Source organism: Lucilia cuprina, chromosome 5 (genome assembly GCF_022045245.1).
Source record: "Lucilia cuprina isolate Lc7/37 chromosome 5, ASM2204524v1, whole genome shotgun sequence".
Lineage (NCBI taxonomy): Eukaryota > Metazoa > Arthropoda > Insecta > Diptera > Calliphoridae > Lucilia > Lucilia cuprina.
The window spans coordinates 45,261,205-45,281,204 of NC_060953.1; the positions used below are offsets into that span (position 1 = coordinate 45,261,205).

The 20,000-nt window shown below is 26.7% G+C and overlaps 1 protein-coding gene across 6 annotated transcripts in view; it reads left to right on the forward strand.

The window, feature by feature from the left end:
- Nucleotides 1-18,645, forward strand: part of LOC111689001 (integrator complex subunit 6 homolog) — a 38,914-nt gene extending 20,269 nt beyond the window's left edge. The window contains exons 1-3 of one of the 6 annotated variants that reach the window (XM_046951242.1): nucleotides 1,208-1,358; nucleotides 13,940-14,186; nucleotides 16,752-18,645. In XM_046951242.1, the coding sequence (XP_046807198.1) occupies nucleotides 14,076-14,186; nucleotides 16,752-18,050 (1,410 nt within the window). In that variant the 5' untranslated portion in view covers nucleotides 1,208-1,358; nucleotides 13,940-14,075 and the 3' untranslated portion in view covers nucleotides 18,051-18,645. Of the gene's footprint in view, nucleotides 1-1,207; nucleotides 1,359-11,217; nucleotides 11,460-13,939; nucleotides 14,187-16,751 lie in introns of those variants that run through there. The other 5 variants (XM_046951244.1, XM_046951243.1, XM_046951247.1 and 2 more) reach the window with 5 other exon arrangements.
- The last annotated feature ends 1,355 nt before the right edge of the window (nucleotides 18,646-20,000 follow it).

Consider the following 20,000-nt stretch of genomic DNA (forward strand, 5'->3'; position numbering starts at 1 on the left):
CTATTCTATAGTCAAGACTATAGACTATTCTATAGTCAAGACTGTAGACTATTCTATAGTCAAGACTATAGACTATTCTATAGTCAAGACTATAGACTATTCTATAGTGAAGACTATAGATTATTCTATAGTGAAGACTATAGACTATTCTATAGTAAAGACTGCAGACTATTCTATAGTCAAGACTATAGACTATTCTATAGTCAAGATTATAAACTATTCTTTAGTCAAGACTATAGACTATTCTATAGTCAAGACTATAGACTATTCTGTAGTCAAGACTGTAGACTATTCTATAGTCAAGACTATAGTCTATTCTATAGTCAAGACTATAGACTATTCTATAGTCAAGACTGTAGACTATTCTATAGTCAAGACTGTAGACTATTCTATAGTCAAAACTATACACGATTCTATATTAAAGACTATAGACTATTCTATAATCCAGACTACATGCTATTCTGTAGTCAAGACTGTAGCCTATTCTATGGTAATGACTATAGACTATTCTATAGTCAAGACTATAGGTTATGCTATAGTCAAGACTATAGAATATTCTATATACTGTTCTATCGTCAAGACTATGGACTATTCAATAGTTACGACTATAGACTGTTCTATAGTCAAGACTATAGACTGTTTTATGGTCATGACTGTAGTCTGTTTTATAATCAAGACTATGGTTTCTTCTATAGTCCAGATTATGGGCTGTTCTGAAGTAAGGCCAATATACATTTCTTTAGTGTTCTATAATCAGAACTATAGGCTATAGTTTAATATATAATCTATAGACTGTATGGCAAATCTAAGTATAAATCGGCTATCGATCTGTATGAATAACAATCCAATTGAGAAAAACAAATTTTCTTATCTGTGATCACACAAATTTGTTCCTTAACTGTTAATAGGAATCTAAAAATTCATATATTGGCAACTCTGAGCCCCATATAAAGCCCTTTATGTAAAAAAAAAACACGATAATTATTTTGTTGAGCTTTACTCACACTCACAACTAGAGTTAAAAATAAAACAAAAACGAAAAAAAAATAAGCAGACTTTAAAAAGCTTTCTTCAAAGTAAGAATAAAAAAAAGCTTTTACTAAGAATAAACAGCAAACAATTGAAATGTGTGAACGTACGAATGTGTGTGCAATATTACAAAAATATGAAAAGAACTTTATTTTGGCAGTTTTTATAAACTCTTTAGCCGGTAAAGGTGGTTGTTGTGAAGAAAGATCATGAAGAAAATTTTGTAATAATTTAATAAGTTTTTTTTTTATATTTTTCAAAGAAAATTTTAATTAAAAGGAGATAATAGAGATAAAAAAAATAAATTATTTTATAAAAATAGAAAAAACGTAAGTAGAAGAATAATTGTTTTATTATGTATAAATTTCCGGCTGGTTGTTTGTCTGTCTGTATGTTTCGTTGGTCATACCGTCTGCTGCAAACAAACATTCTTTTGAACACATGTATGATTGCGGATAACGTAATAATGTGTAAAGCTGTTTATAACTGTAAATTGTAAATACAATTGGCAACAAAAATGTGATGTTTTTTAATAAATTCCATTAAGAATTAATTTTCAATAATAAGTGCAAGTGTTGGTTAAAAATATTCATTTTAAAATAATTGCTTTACGACATTTAAAAAAAAAACAATTAAAGCTTTTTTCTTAATAAATTTTGTGTTACTAAAGCTTCCACTTTTATTGTCAAATTAGTAAAGATATAAAAATAAACGGGTAATTATTGCAAAATTTTTTTCTCTTTAAATTGTGTAAATTAAATTTAAAAAGTTTAATGAACTTCAAATAAAAAAGAACAACAACAACTAGACTTTTACAACATACATAAGCAAATCATCAACAACATAATAACGATGACGTATTCCTTAGCAAATAGAAAAAACGTGACTTTTTTTAAATCATTATTCTGTTAATAAGTGGGGCTTGAGGGTTGCAAGTTAATTAGTGGCATTTACATATATTTATTTTATTTGCTCAGTTTTAGTTTTCAAACACCTTTAAAATTACCACCTGAAATAAGCAACAAAATATCCTTAAACATTCAAGTAGACAAAACAATATCGAAAAGCTTTCCTTTTTAGCAGACAACTTTTATAAAAAAAAACCATCAGCAATAACAACAACAACAAAAACATCGCCACAAACATAAAAACAACGCGTCATTTCCTTATTTTGTTTCCCTCCTATATTTATAAAATAAAACATAAATCAAAATACAACAAAAAAAACTGCATTAAAGCTTTTGCTCAGGGCCCTTTTATTGTGCGAAAGTAACAACAAAAAACATTATGTTTTGAAAAGTAAAAAGCTTTTTTTCCCTATGTTGTTTTTATTAAGTCGATTCTATATAAAATTAATGCAGCAACATCTGTCTGGCTGTATGTACATATGTACATTTTTTCAAAATGCTTTTCTACTTCAAAGCTGGGAGTTGTTAATTGCTTTAAGCATTTAATTAAAATTTTTAATTTTTAAAAACAAATCTTATAAAATCTAAGCTTTTAAAAATAAAATAATTATAATAAATCCACGTCAGTAGCAAAGGGTTAAATTTCCTTTCATTCAATTGTGAAATTTACTATAAACTTTAATGATTTCACTATTTTAAAATCAATAGTCATGTGCTAAATCAAACACATGACGAAAGTCTTATAAATGTAATATCAATAAAAGCTCTTGTAATGTTTTGATTATTAATTTTATACCAAACTTCTTACTTCTTCGGAACAATCGCTTTATTTTAGTTAAATTTCATTAATAATCGCAACTATAAGAGACCAAATTCTAAAATCAAATATAAATATTAAAAAAAAAAAAAACGTTTTCTATAGAGAAAAGCTGACAACTTTTTCTCAAGGTAAGTTCATCAGAAACTTACAACATTTTCAAGTTCATGGAATTTGGATAACTTTTTTCTATAGAAAAGTTTATTAGATTCTAATAATTTTTTCTATAAAAAAGTTTATCAGATTCTGATAAAGATTTCTATAGAAAAGTTTATCAGAAAGTTTTTCTATAGAAAAGAGAACTTTTTCTATAGAAAAATTCATCAGATTCTGATAACTTTTTCTATAGAAAAATTCATCAGATTCTGATAACTTTTTCTATAGAAAAGTTCATCACATTCTGATAACTTTTTCTATAGAAAAGTTCATCACATTCTGATAACTTTTTCTATAGAAAAGTTCATCAGATTCTGATAACTTTTTCTTTAGAAAAGTTCATCAGATTCTGATAACTTTTTCTATAGAAAAGATCTTCAGTTTCTGATAACTTTTTTCTATAGAAAAGTTCATCAGATTCTGATAACTTTTTTTTATAGAAAAGTTCATCAGATTCTGATAACTTTTTTTTATAGAAAAGTTCATCAGATTCTGATAACTTTTTCTATAGAAAAGTTCATCAGATTCTGATAACTTTTTCTATAGAAAAGTTCATCAGATTCTGATAACTTTTTCTATAGAAAAGTTCATCAGATTCTGATAACTTTTTCTATAGAAAAGTTCATCAGATTCTGATAACTTTTTCTATAGAAAAGTTCATCAGATTCTGATAACTTTTTCTATAGAAAAGTTCATCAGATTCTGATAACTTTTTCTATAGAAAAGTTCATCAGATTCTGATAACTTTTTCTATAGAAAAGTTCATCAGATTCTGATAACTTTTTCTATAGAAAAGTTCATCAGATTCTGATAACTTTTTCTATAGAAAAGTTCATCAGATTCTGATAACTTTTTCTATAGAAAAGTTCATCATATTCTGATAACTTTTTCTATAGAAAAGTTCATCAGATTCTGATAACTTTTTCTATAGAAAAGATCTTCAGTTTCTGATAACTTTTTTCTATAGAAAAGTTCATCAGATTCTGATAACTTTTTTCTATAGAAAAGTTCATCAGATTCTGATAACTTTTTCTATAGAAAAGTTCATCAGATTCTGATAACTTTTTCTATAAAAAGGTTCATCAGATTCTGATAACTTTTTCTATAGAAAAGTTCATCAGATTCTGATAACTTTTTCTATAGAAAAGTTCATCAGATTCTGATAACTTTTTCTATAGAAAAGTTCATCAGATTCTGATAACTTTTTCTATAGAAAAGTTCATCAGATTCTGATAACTTTTTCTATAAAAAGAAAGTTTTTCTTAAGAAAAGTTATTCAAAGTCTAAAACTTTTTCTTTCTGAAAATTTTTCTATAGAAATGCTGTTCAGAAATCTGATTATTTTTTCAAATATAAATTTCAGAAATGTTGTTTCTGAAACTTTTTCTTTCTGTAAATTTTTTCTATAAAAAAATGTTGTTCTGAGCCTGAAAACTTTTATTATAGAAAAGTTGTTTAGAATCTGACAACTTCTCTGTAGAAAAGTTGTTTAAAAGTTGTTATTCAGACACTGACATCTTTTCGATAAAAAAGTTGTTCTGAACCTGAAAACTTTTTTGTAGAAAAGCTATTTATAATTTTCAGAAGCTGAAAACTTTTTATAGAAACCTTGTAAGAATGTGAAATTGTTTCTGACAAATTTTTTCATAGAAAAGTTATTAAGAATCTGAAACATTTCTATAGGTAATGCTGTTGATAAGCTGACAACTTTTTCTTTAGAAATACTTTTCAGAAGCTGAAAAATTTTTGTATAGAAAAGTTGTTCTGAACTTGACAAATTTTTCTTTCTCTACAGAAAAGTTTTTAAAAATCTCAGATCTTTTTCTAAAAAAAAGTTGTTCAGATACTGACTATGAAAAAATTGTTCTGAACCTGAAAACTTTTTTATAGAAAAGCTATTTGTAATTTTTAGTAGCTGAAAACTTTTTTTTATAGACAACTTATTAAAAATGTGAAATTTTTTCCTAAAAAAGTTGTTCCGAATCTGACAAATTTTTCCATAGAAAAGTTATTAAAAATCTGTTAATTTCTTTTATGGAAAAGCTATACCTATAAACTTTTACTATAGAAAAAATATAATCTCACAAATTTTTCTTTATAAATGAAATTTAAGTGAAAACTTTAGTTTGATTTTTATAATTTTCCAACCCTGTTATATTACATTGAATGTTTACACAAATTATTTTTTACAATAAAAAACCTCAACATGGTTGTGATTAAACCCCTCTCAGATGTTGTTGCACAGACTGTTATAAAAAAATTGTACAAAAATAAAACAACAAAATATAATATCTTATAAAATAAAATTACTCTTGTATACATAAATGGTCCACCACTATATGGTTTAGACTCTACCATTATTAATCATTTTTATTCTTTATATGTACATATATGTAAATTTTACACACGTGATTTTTTCTTTACAATAATATTTACTACTTAAGTTGTAAATAAATCTATATGTATATACATATGTATTATTAAAATATAATGCTGTTCTGCACAAAAGTTGTCGAAGTACCAGACAATAAATACATACATACACAATATACATATGTGTTCATGTACATATGTATGTATATAACAAGTATATATACATGTAATTATATATGAAGAAGTTTGTCTGGCATGATGTAATGTGTATAAGCTTTTAAGTACGTATTCAGGACAATGTATAGAATCGTTAAAGGGATTTCTTTCTTATACTTATTCGAAATAAATATTTGCACTGAACTTTAAAAGTCAAGAAAATCTACAGGACATTTTCAAAAGAAGCACAATTACAAACTTATATTATAGCAATTTATTAAATTTGTAAGATATCCCAGCAGTTTGACAAAGAGTAAATGCATACGAAAAAGTAATATCCACTAATAGTTAACCACCTGAATGATCGTAATTCGTATGTTTTGGGTCATTCGTCACGAATGTACCCTTTGTAATCGAGAATGAAGACAGTCGTCACATTAGTGTCCTCTTTGAAAGCGGGAGCGGAGACAGTCGTCTCTTTACTATCCTCAAGTAACCTAAAGATTATTACTATCTACTAATATGCCACCATCTGGTTGACTCAAATATATATCTTTCGGGTCAATCGTCACATTATTGTCCCATAGTATTCTGGAGAGTAGACACTTGAAATGTTTAAATTTTAGTTCAATTAATATCTGACTCCAATTCGTATTTTTTTGGTCTTTCGTCACAAATAAACTCTTTGTAATCGAGAATGAAGACAGTCGTCACTTTAGTGTCCCCTTTATAAGCGAAAGCGGAGGCAATCTTTATTGTCTCTTTGTAGGGTGTATAGTGACGATTGACTTCCTCGTAGGACAAGCCCATGTTAAAATGGTCGGTCACCTGGGTAGGCAGGTGGCTAGGGGCCACCACAATTGTAGGTTAAGTGGTCAGTTCGGTACTGTCCCGTCGAACTGCTGAGATGTACGTATTTGGTTGTGTATTTAATAATCTATTAAATTTTACAAGATTTTTAAAAGATTAACTAAAATTAATTTATTAACAAATTTTCTATAGAATAGTCAACAAATTTTCTATGTAATAGTTTGTCAGATTGTGACAATTTTTTGTATAGAAACATTAATCACATTAAGATGACTATTTCTATAGGAAAGTTACTCAGAATCAGGTAATATTTTCTATAGAAATGTTAAACAGAATCAGACAATATTTTCTATACCAAAGTTGTTCAGAATCGAACAACTTTTTCTCAGAATCTAACAACTTCAGGAAATTTTTTGGTGTCTGGTATTTATAACCTACAATAATTTTAATTGGTGCTGATGTTTGTAAGTATACCAATAGGATCAGAATCATTTTCTGAGTCGATTTAGCTATGACCGTCTGTCCGTCCATGTAAACCTTGTAATCAAACTACAGGTAGCAATTTTGAAGATAATTTAATGAAATTTGGTACATGATCTTCTATTGTCCCAGGGACGAATCATATTGAAAATGGTTAATAACCGTCCATTATTTCACCTAGCCCCCATATAACTGAAACCGCCGAATAAATAATAGAAAGTTCGAACGAATGTGACAACTTTTTCTATAGAGAATAAGTTCAAAATTTAATAAAAATATAAGAAATTTTATTTTCAGAAAAGTTGCTCAGATCACAATAAAGTATGTTATAGAAAGATTCCATGACATTATGGAGCAATTTTGGAATAGTAGATTGGTTTGCAAGGAATCAAAGAGCCTATGGCCAAAAGTTTAAAAGGGGTATATCACAATGTCAACATCACAGGCTGACATAGCTATAGAGAAGATTCCATGACAGAATGGGGGATATTGCGAGTCTTGATCCTCGCAGTTTATTAGGTTTTGTTAAGGGAATTGTAACTTCTCTGGGGGATAATTATTTGCTATACTTTTATCTCCTTTTCTATAAAGAATAAGTTCTAAATTGAGTAAAATATAAGAAACTTTGTTTTCAGAAAAGTTGCTCAGATCACAATAAAGTAAGTTGTAGAAAGATTCCATGATAATTTGGACCAATTTTGGAATAGTAGGAAAAGTTGAAAAGGGGGATATCACAATACTTATAGGACTAGATAGACGCAGTCTAAGGATTATGATAGGGATGCTAACGGCGAAATGCTTAGTTAAGTTCTTTCTCAGTAAGTGTTGCTGCTCCATTTACTGAGAAAGATCTTAACTAAGCATTTCACCGTTAGCATCCCTATCATAATCCTTAGACTGCCGGATTTTGGCGGGTTGTGCAAACATGAGGAATAAAATCGATCTAGCCTTTGTCCTGGGATACATCATCACAGGCTGACATAGATAGGGAAAGGATTCCATAAGAAATGGGGGATATAGCGTGTTATGAACCTCTCAGTTTATTAGATTTTGTCAAGGGAATTAATCACTTCCTCGGCTGGGCTTTACAGGGGGACAAAGATTTTCTCTTATATATATTCAGTCTTAAGGATATGGACTGATTATTATTTTCTATCCTTTAACCTATCATCTTCTTCTTTCTAGTTTTTCTTGTAGGTTTTTGTTTTTCTGCTTTTTCGAATCTTCGCTCTTTTGAAGGGAATCGCAATGGACCTTATTGTCTACGAGTGGATATGCATCCCTTCTAAACCTATGTTATAGAAAAACTCCCTCAGAATCTACCTCTAGGTTCCAATCAGCTTTTACATTCTTTTAGTAGAAAAACTACAACCCCAACAACATATTTTTGTTGTTTCAACATCAAAATAATATTAAAGAAATCAGGATGACTGATCCCTGCATGCAAAAAGTCAACAAGTTTTCTTTTTATAATATAATTTTCATACATTTTTGTTTTTGCTTTTACATTCATACATACTGATGTAACTAAAATATTTGTTTATTACAATCGAGTCCAACAGTCAGTCTCACAATTGGTACTATTAAGTTGTATATACACACTTTCCTGGCGACAATAGAGCTGCACTCACTCTCGATTACTTTACGTAGCATTACAAAATAAGCAGAATGCATTCAAATGTTCATTCTATAATGGCGTTGAATAAAAAAGCTTTTCATGGGATGCTTAACATTTGTGGTCTTCTCTATATAAGAGGGAATAAAAGTTGCTGTTTAATGATTCTCCCATTAGCAGCAACAACAAAAGCAATATAGCAGCAAAACAAAAAAAGTTGTGCTTAATTTTTAAAATGTCTCTTTTTGTTGTTGTCGATAAAGAATTATGGGAGCAAAAAAATGCATACAGAATTACAAGTCGTATGGTACGAATAACAACAACAAACATTTAGCTTCTTTGCTATTTATTATTGTTTTTGCATTAGTGTTAGTCATGCTTTGTTGTTGTATTATATATTGTTATTGCTGCTGTTAGTATTCTGTCAAAGTCAAAGGTTATTGAACTTGGTATGGGCATAGAACTTCAAATGCAAAAATAACAAAACAAATGCATGAAAAAGAAGAAGAAGAGAAAAAAACAAAGCAAAAAGCATAAACAAAAATACAATTTTCAATGCCAGGGGGAGAAGACTTGTTCTGCAACATTTGTCTTCTTCATCTTCAATACATAAATGGGGTTTTAGTGAGCAAGTGAGCGACCAAACAAATAAACGAGCGAGTGACTGCAACAATCATATTATTGTTGTTCTTTTTTAATAATAATGCAAATACAAACAAAGAAACGTTCATATTTACTCGACTATTATTTATTGTTATTTCTACGTTTGGTTTTTTTTCTAATTTTGATGATAATGATGATGATTTTAATCGTTCTGTGTTTTCTTTTATTTTTGGAAAGTCATGTTTTGCTGTTTGGATTATTTGCTAGTTAATTGATTTGATTTTTTTTTAATATACAATAGGGAGACTATTCTGTGCAAAATTTTCAGATTCTGAACAACTTTTCTTTAACAACTTATCACTAGAAATGTTTGGCAGATTTTAAACAACTTTAGAAAAATTTGTCAGATTCTGAACAACTTTTCTTTAGAAAAAATTGTCAGATTCTGAACAACTTTTCTTTAGAAAAAGTTGTCAGATTCTGAACAACTTTTCTTTAGAAAAAGTTGTCAGATTCTGAACAACTTTTCTTTAGAAAAAGTTGTCAGATTCTGAACAACTTTTCTTTAGAAAAAGTTGTCAGATTCTGAACAACTTTTCTTTAGAAAAAGTTGTCAGATTCTGAACAACTTTTCTTTAGAAAAAGTTGTCAGATTCTGAACAACTTTTCTTTAGAAAAAGTTGTCAGATTCTGAATAACATTTCTTTAGAAAAAGTTGTCAGATTCTGAATAACATTTCTTTAGAAAAAGTTGTCAGATTCTGAACAACTTTTCTTTAGAAAATGTTGTCAGATTCTGAACAACTTTTCTTTAGAAAATGTTGTCAGATTCTGAACAACTTTTCTTTAGAAATAGTTGTCAGATTCTGAACAACTTTTCTTTAGAAAAAGTTGTCAGATTCTGAACAACTTTTCTTTAGAAAAAGTTGTCAGATTCTGAACAACTTTTCTTTAGAAAAAGTTGTCAGATTCTGAACAACTTTTCTTTAGAAAAAGTTGTCAGATTCTGAACAACTTTTCTTTAGAAAAAGTTGTCAGATTCTGAACAACTTTTCTTTAGAAAAAGTTGTCAGATTCTGAACAACTTTTCTTTAGAAAAAGTTGTCAGATTCTGAACAACTTTTCTGTAGAAAAAGTTGTCAGATTCTGAATAACTTTTCTTTAGAAAAAGTTGTCAGATTCTGAACAACTTTTCTTTAGAAAATGTTGTCAAGTTCTGAACAACTTTTCTTTAGAAAATGTTGTCCGATTCTTAACAGCTTTTCTTTAGAAAAAGTTGTCACATTCTGAACATCTTTTCATTAGAAAAATTCTTAGATTCCGAAAAATTTTCTTTAGAATAAGTTTCAGATTTTGAACAACTATTCTTAAGAAAAGGTTGTCAGATTCTGATTAACTTCTCTTTTAAGAAAGTTTTATTTAAAAAATGTCAGTTTCTGAACAACTTTTGTTTAGAAAATGTGTTAGATTTTGAACAACCGATTGAGAGCAATTTTTGTTTGTGTTGTTTGTTGACAGATTGTAGGAAAAGTTATCAGATTGAGAATAATTTTGACAGATTGTGCTTAAGTTTTAACGAAAAATCGTTAGTATAATTCTCTTATTTTTGTCGCTAACCCTGTATGTTAATTTAAATGTGGTCACACTAATAATAATACCAACAACAACAAAATAAAAAAAAATTATGAAAAAATTCAAAACCAACATGTAGGAGAGAGTGTTCATAAAAGTGCACTTCCGATAAGTGACAACCAACCACATTAAGCAGGGTTGGTTAACAGCAGCAGCAAACATAAAGAAAACAACAAATACAATACGTTAATGAAGCCTTTATATTGTAAAAAGATATATGTACATATATACCGATTCTATAACGAACATTTTGAAGGTACTTAATGCAGTTCTGTAGAGTATGTATGTATTTGTTTTTATTGTAGAGAATCAGGCATAAACTAAGCAGTTGAATATTTTGTTTTTACTTTTAAATTGTTGTTTATTAAAAAAGGGCTTTTTGCAAAGTGACAAAGAAAATAACAAAACAAAACAAAGAACTGAACTTTTGGGACTAATAGGGAAAACAGAACTTTTAGGAGAGTTAGCCAAACTTCAGGAGAGAGATAGAGAGAGCTATATAGAGAGAAAGTTAAAAATGGAAATACAAAATGAGACAACTTTTTAATGCAAGAGCTGTTGTTGTTGTTGGATATAGTGAGTTGTTGTGTGCAGTTTAGTGAAGTGTAGAAGTAAAAAAAGTAGTAATTGAGTAAATAAATGTCTAGTTACGGGATCTAATTTAAAGTTTTAAAATTGCAGTTGTATGTTGTTCTTGTATTTTGCAAAAACCATTAAAGAACTCACAATTTTCCCAACTACTAGAGTCGTTGTCAGTCAGTAAACAAAGAACAAGTAAGAAGATCGGTTGGTTTCAAATAATTGAGACAAATTAATAAATAGAAATTAAAGTAAAACAAAAAAAAATTTGGTTTAATTAAAACTAAAATACTAAAGAGAGAGTAAAAACAAATAATAATTATTTTATTAATAAAAAAATGCAAATTTATTAACATAAATATTAATTATAAATTAAAGAAGAACTGTAAATAAAGAAATCGTAAAAAAGTGTAAAAATTTTGTGAATTAAATAAAAAGTTATTAAAAAAAACTGCAATACATTGCAATCACAATAACAACAACAAAAAATTGCATTCTTTAGTGGCATCTTGTTTTTTGCAATTTAATTATTTTTACCATAAACTTGACCTTAAACTTGTTCGGCAAGTTCTTGTACAAAAATCTGTAATAAGATTTTATTTTTGTGCAACAGCAACAACAACAATACACAATCCAAAAACATCCAAAAGAAAAAAAGCTAGACTAAACACACATACAACAAAAGCATCATAAACAACAACAACACCAAGCAACAATAAAAATCAAACTAACCTCACAAATAGACAACAAGAAGTAGATGAAACTAAATCAGACAGACAGACAGACAGACAAACAAACATAATTTTAAACACACAAACACTCGTGTTTTACTTAACGCACCTACTAAAATTAAATCAAATAAAAAAGGGAGGAAAATACTAATAAAATAAAACTTGAAAACCAAACAATGACGTTCAAATTATTTTTAGAACACCAACAAGAAAAACCAACATAATACACTCAACACACACATTCACACATAATACAGCAAAAACACAACAAACACACAAAAAACAACTAAATAGACAACGTTAAGCGAAAAAAAACATGCAGAAAAAACTTTACATTTTAAAGTTTCTGAACTTGATTCAATACTATTCAATAAGCTTTATTCTCAATTTCTTCCCCTCCTTAAAAGAAATTGTTTTGAACATGAATATGAAGCAAACGTAAAGCTTTATTTTCAGTTTAATACACTCAAGAGTTCAGTTTATTGACTCAATGACTGTTACAAAACACAGAAAGCTTTTACTATAAGATTTGTTTTCAAATGCATGCTTAAAGCACCAATAGTGTTGCCAACTAAAACATTTTTAGATTTTAAATTTCACAAAAAGTTCTTTAGAAAAGTTGCTCAGAAACTGACAATTTTTTTCTATAGAGAAATTGGTAAGAGTCTGACATTTTCTATAGAAAATTTGTTCTGTTAACCTAGTAGTTCACTGTGAGCGAGCAGTCAAGTACAGTCGAAGGGACTCCATTTTGTTCTGCTCTTCAGAGTCAGATAATTTGTTTTCTTAGACAAGTTGGTCAGAGTCTAAGAACTTTTTCTTTAGAAAAGTTTCTAAAAGTATAACAAAATTTTTTTTGTTTGCGAAATTCAAAAGTTCAAATTCTGACAATTTTATCTATAGAAAAGTTGATCAGATTTTGGCAACATTCTCTAAAGAAAAGTTTATCAGATTCTGAAAAATGTTTGTATAAAATGTTAATCAGATTTTGACGCCTTCTTCTATAGAAAAAATTATGAGTTTCTGACAACTATTTGTATATAAAAGATGATGAGACTCTGACAAATCCCGATAACTTACTATTGAAAAGTTCATCAGATTTTGACAACTTGTTGTATAGGAGAGTTGATCATATTCTAAAAACTTTTTGTACAAAAAAGATGATCAGAGTCTAACAACTTTTTCTAAAGAAAAGTTGCTCAGAGTCTGGCATATTTCTCTATAGGGTCTGTAAACTTTATCTATTGAAAAGTTCTTCGAAATCTGACAACTTTGAAAAGTTGTTTGAAGTCTGACAAGTTGCTCAGAGTCTGACAACTTTGACTTTTTTCTATAGCAAAGTATCTAGCTTTATAGATAACTTGCTGATAGTCTAAGAAAAGTTGCTCAGAGTCTGACAACTTCTTCTATAGAAAAGTTGCTCAGAGTCTGACATTTTTTTCTGAAAACTTTATCTATTGAAAAGTTCTTCGAAATCTGACAACTTTGAAAAGTTGTTTGAAGTCTAACAACTTTTTCTAAAGAAAAGTTGCTCAGAGTCTGACAACTTTTTCTATAGTCCGATTTTTTTTCAATAGAAACGTTGCTCAGAGTCTGAGAACTTTTTCTATTATAAAGTTGCTCGGAATCTGATAACTTATTTTTATAGATAAGTTGCTCGGAATCTGATAACTTTTTTTATAGATAAGTTGCTCAGAGTCTGTAGAAAAGTTCCTCAGAGTCTGACAACTTTTTCTATAGAAAAGTTGCTTAGAGTCCAATATTTTTTCTATTAAAAAGTTGCTCCAGAGTCTGAAAATTTTTCCACAGATTAGAGTCTGAGCATAGTAAAAGTTGTTCAGATTCGGACAACATTGCTGAAATTTTTTACAGACTGATTAGTTCTAAATTTGGCAACTCCGTTTAATGCTCTATTTTAAAGCTTTAAAATAAAGCTTTCTCACATTTTTATTATTATTTTTCTTAAACGTTTTATTTTAAATTTTAAACTAAAATATTATCCATTTTTTAATTGATACTAATTTAATTATTTCATTTCTTTCTCTTTCTAGTTTTTTATATGCGAATATCTAAATATATTAAAAGTTTTTTTATATGTATGTGTTAGCACATTTCGGCAATAAAACGTAATTTTCAATAAAAATACAAAAAAAAAAGAAATTAATCCTGTCAACATTTTAGCTGCAAATGGCTAAAACGCGAATAAAAACGACACCAACACGCATGCAAAAGGAAGCATTAATGGCGTCTGCAGCTGTTACTACTACCACAAATATTGTCACGGAACATGTTTTCAAGGTAAGTTTTTTTATTTAGGATTATTTCTTATCTAAAAGTATGTTCTTTGTACATATTTACATGTTACATACATAAACACAAACATATTTACATATGAGGATGAACACTTTTATACACATACTGCTATGAAAACAAAGTTATTGTTATATTAAAAGCTTAAAAAAGCTTAACCTGGATTACTTGTAAAAAAGGATTTTTTTGTATATTTCTTTATAATGTTGATCAGTTCCATTAACTTTTTATAATTTGGATAAAACTAGGGGTTTAATTTTAGGAAAACAACTGAGATTAATCTTAATTTGAAATAATTTTATTAAAAAGCTTAGAAAAGTTTAATATTCTATAGAAAGTTTTTTTAAATTTTTGTTTTTCTAGGAATCTTTCAAAAATTTCTTCTTTTTAAATAAAAATTTTATTTTCTTATAGAATATTTTAGAAAATTTATCCATCTTATAGAAAATTTCTCAAAATTTATTATTTTTTATTTATATTTTTTAATTTTCGGAAAATTTAAAATTTTATAAATTTTCTTAAAATACATAGTTTTCTTTTCTATAGAAAATTTTGAAAAGAATATTCTCGAAATTTTGTTTTCTCTAAAAAAAACTTTCAAAAATTGTCTACTTTATAATTTCTATAAAAATTAAAAAATTTTTAGAAAAATTTATGTTTTATAAAAAATTTTTAATGGAAAATTTGTTATGTTTATTACAAATTTTAGAAAATTGTCTATTTTTATATTGTTATTGAAAATTCATATACTCTTTCTATAGAAAAGTTTTCAAAATTTTCACTTTTTATAAAAAATTTTTATATATTTAAGTTTTTAGAGAAAATTTTTTAAAAATTTCCTTTTTATAAAAAATTTTTTAGAATTTCTTTTTTATGGAAAAATTTTCAAAATTTCGTTTTTTAGAGAAAATTTTTAAAAAATTTAGTTTTTACAGAAGTTTTTTTTCAATTTCCTTTTTTTTACAATAAATAAATTTTACAAAAATGTAAAAGTTTTGTTTTTATATTTTTTTTCCAAAATTCACTTTTTCAATTATATACATTTTATAAGAAAATTTTTTAAAACTTTATATTTTAATAGAAAAAATTTCAAAAAATGTATTTTTTTTTTTAATTTTCAAAAAATTTTAACAGTTTTGTTTTTATAAAATTATTTTCCAAAAAAATTTTCAAAAATTTCTGCTTTTATAGAAAGATTTTTTAAAAAGTTTTGTTTTCATAAGTTTTTTGTTTCAAATATTTCTGATTTTATAGAACATTTTTCAAAAATGATTGTTTTTAAAGAAAAATTTTGAAAATGATATAAAATAAATAATAAATTTATGTTTCATTCCCCGACAGCCGGTTCTGCGTATCGCAATGACCCCAAATTTTTCGGCCAAGGCAACAACTACAACTACACATAAATTTATGTTTAAAAAAAAAATAATTTAAAAAAAATTTCTGTTTTTGTAGAAAATTTTTTGAAACTTTCTTTTTTTTGTTTTAATTTTAAATTTTTTGTAAAAAATTTTATAAAAATTACTTTTTCTGTTTCAGTATTTAACAGAAAATTGTTCAAAAATATATGTTTTTATAGAAAATTTTTCAAAAATGTCTGTTTTGAAAGAAAAGTTTTTAAAAATTTCTTTTTTTATAGAAACATTTTTCAAAAAGTTTTGTTTTCATACATTTTATTCAAATATTTCTGTTTTTTGTAGAAAAATTTTATAAAAATTCCGTTTTCTATAGAAAACTTTTTCAAAAATTTCTGTTTTTATAGAAAATGTTTCAAATATCTGTTTATAAAGAAAAGTTTTCAAATATGTATGTTTTTAGAGAAACATTTTAAAAAATTTATGTTTTTATAGAAACATTTTTAAACATTTCTGTTTTTATAGAAACATTTTTAAACATTTCTGTTTTTAAAGAAAATTTTTCCAAAAGTTTTTTTCTGATTTTTATTGAAAATTTTAAAAAATACTTTTTCTTTAAAAAAAATTTAAAATGTTTACCCTTTTTATAAAAATGAAAAAAAAACAAGATTCTCAAAATGTCTTTCTTTTTTTATAATATGTTTTTTCGTTTTTTTAGAACATCTTTGAAAATTTAAAACACAATTTTGGAAAATTTATTTCTTGTTATACATTTTTTTTAAATTGTATTTATTTTTGAGAATAATTTCGGAAATTCTCTTTTTTATTTAGCATTTAATTTATAATTTGAATAATTTTCCTTTATTTTTAAAAATTTTACTTTTTCATAAAAAATTTTCAGATATTAAGTTCTAATGAATGAGTGTGTGTGTGTATGTTTTTATGATTGCATCAACATTTTTAATGAACATAGAGGTTCTTTGTGTATTGCAACTAGTTGAAGATCGAATGCTTAGTTTTTAAGACTTTCTATGATGAAATATGAAACTATTCTAAATAGAGTTTGTTTGTTTTTTTTCAAAATCGGCATAAAATTTTAAAACTAATCTAAATCAAAAATTGAAAATCCTTCACATGGAACTAGTGTTATTACGTCCTTTGCCATATAAATATAAACAAAATATTATCTATTTTCCAGAAACGTATAAGTGTCTTAAAAAACTCCATCACTGCCAAGGACTCGACAACATTGACGACGACGACTGCAGCAATGCCCCTACAACAATCGACAATAATTGTTCAACCACCGAAACGTACAAATTCCATATCATCTACAACATCTAATATCTCGCACACAAGTGATGGCAGTCACTCTTGTGCCGAATCACCGCCACCAAACATTTCGACAACACCCACACTACAGCAACAAAGTCAAGGACCAACAATGGCTGAACTAACGGAAAATGCTATAAAAACTTTAAATGCTGGTTTGCTGGCCAAATCAAATGCTTTAGCATTGAAAAATCGTAAAGTCTATATGATAACAGAGAAATGTTGTGATGATGCAACAACAAATGGTGGCCATATTAAAGGAAGTGGAACAGCGGCTGCTGGCAGCTTTAACAATGGCATGGCCCCAGGACAAAAACGTAAAATGTACTTAATAATGGAGGAAAAAGAAAGTGATAGAATTGTAGGTGATCAAGCGGAGAAACTAATGAAAATGGATAATACAAATAATTCAAAGAAATTGACATTATTTACCGATACCACCAATGGACAATTGCCACAGAAATTTGAAAAGATTTTACCCGAAATACTCAATTGTATACAAGCGAAAAAGGGTAATAGTAATAGTTGTGCTGTTAATAATGTTCCAGCTATAAATGGTAAAACAGAAATTGTGGCAGTTGAACAGAATACTACAAACTCATCGAGGAGTCTATTGAAAACCAATGAAAACCATGAAAGACTGCCATTAACATTGCCACCAAAAAAGAATCGTACCAAAATAATTACTACACAAATAATACCAGTCAATGCCACAACACAACAACATGCCATATACCAACAACAACAACAATTACAAAGTAATGGAATGGATAATTGGCCACCGACAACAGTCCATGGAGGAGTAGTGGTAACGGGTGTGCCAAATAACTTAAATTATAACAACAATAATAACAACAATGGTTTTTGTAAAACTGAGAAATCTCTTGGTGCTACACCGGTCATTGTTAATGCCTCCACTTTACTAAACAACAACAATAACCCTACTAACGGCCTTAAACAAAGCAAAGAAAATGGTAGTTCTGGTATAGGCAACAGTTCGAACAATCAATTACATAAGAATATTAATCTATCCACTGACTTTTTATTTCTCATGAAAATGCTACCCAAACTGGAGAGTATTGAAGAGCCCCATAAGACCTATGTTAAGACCTGTATTGAAGATATTATTAATCAATATGCTGCTAATGAAAATCTGGAACAATGAACTAACTGTGTTGTAACTGTAAAGGACTACTTTTGATATTTTATATATATATTTTTTTAATTTTACTATTTTATTAGTATTAATGGAAACCAATTATATATTTTAAGTTCATTAAAAATATCACGAATTCATTAAAATATTCATAAATTCATTAAATCATTGTTTCTTTCATTCATTTTTAATATATTTATCATAATCATAATATCTTTAAGTAATTTAAGCTTCATTACATGCATATTTCATCTAATATACATAAGTACATGAAATACATACATACATACACACACACATATTCACACAATACATAATTACATTTTTACTTGCATTAAATATAAAATGCATTAATTCATTAATTCATTGTTCATTTTCAAAATGAAGACTGACAGTTTTAAAACTGCACAATTTAGAATTTATGTTTTAATATAATTGAAATAGAATTTTATAACAATTTTATATACAATTAAATTTTGTATAAAAAAACAAAAACACAACCAATTTAAAATTTACTATTTGCAAGTGTGAATAAATTACAATTAGCATTTACATACAAAACTCGAAATACAATTAAAAGTAAATAAAATAAGAATTTATATGATTAAATTATATTTTCATAAAATTTAATATATTTTTCTAATGCAAGAACGTATTCAAAATAAAAAAAGAAAAACTCATTCTTAAATTAGTTCACAGTGTTATTTTTTTTTATTTTGAATACGTTGCTTCAGTGTTTTAATAAAGTTTGTTATAATTCATTTATGTAAAAAAGAGTTGTGAAATTAATCGAAAATCATCATAAAGACAAAAAACCGACATTTTTGAAAGTTATCTGTAAAAGTTCAATAAAAAAAAAGAAAATTTTGAATTATTTCAACATACATATTTTCTTTAAAAAAGATTAACTTTCTAAAATATTCTATAAATAATAGAAGTTTTTGTGAATTTTCTATATAAAAGTAGAAAATAAATATTTCCAAATTATTCAATAAAAAATCGAAATTTTTGAACATTTTCTATAAAAGATAGAAATTTTTTATAAAAGTAAAAAGATTTCGAAAATTTTGTATTAAAAGGAAAATTTTTAAAAATATTCAATAAAAAGAGAAAATTTTTTAAAATATTTTATATAAAGTGGAAATTTTTAAAAATATTTTATATAAAGTGGAAATTTTTAAAAATATTTTATATAAAGTGGAAATTTTTAAAAATATTCAATAGAAAGATAGATAGATAGATAGATAGATAGATAGATAGATAGATAGATAGATAGATAGATAGATAGATAGATAGATAGATAGATAGATAGATAGATAGATAGATAGATAGATAAATAGATAGATAGATAGATAGATAGATAGATAGATAGATAGATTGATAGATAGATAGATAGATAGATAGATAGATAGATAGATAGAATGATAGATAGATAGATAGATAGATAGATAGATAGATAGATAGATAGATAGATAGACAGATAGATAGATAGATAGATAGATAGATAGATAGATAGATAGATAGATAGATAGATAGATAGATAGATAGATAGACAGATAGATAGATAGATAGACAGATAGATAGATAGATAGATAGATAGATAGATAGATAGATAGATAGATAGATAGATAGATAGATAGATAGATAGATAGATAGATAGATAGATAGATAGATAGAAAGATAGATAGATCGATAGATCGATAGATCGATAGATCGATAGATCGATAGATCGATAGATAGATAGATAGATAGATAGATAGATAGATAGATAGATATATAGATAGATAGATAGATAGATAGATAGATAGATAGATAGATAGATAGATATATAGATAGATAGATAGATAGATAGATAGATAGATAGATAGATAGATAGATAGATAGATAGATAGATAGATAGATAGATAGATAGATATATAGATCGATAGATAGATAGATAGATAGATAGATAGATAGATA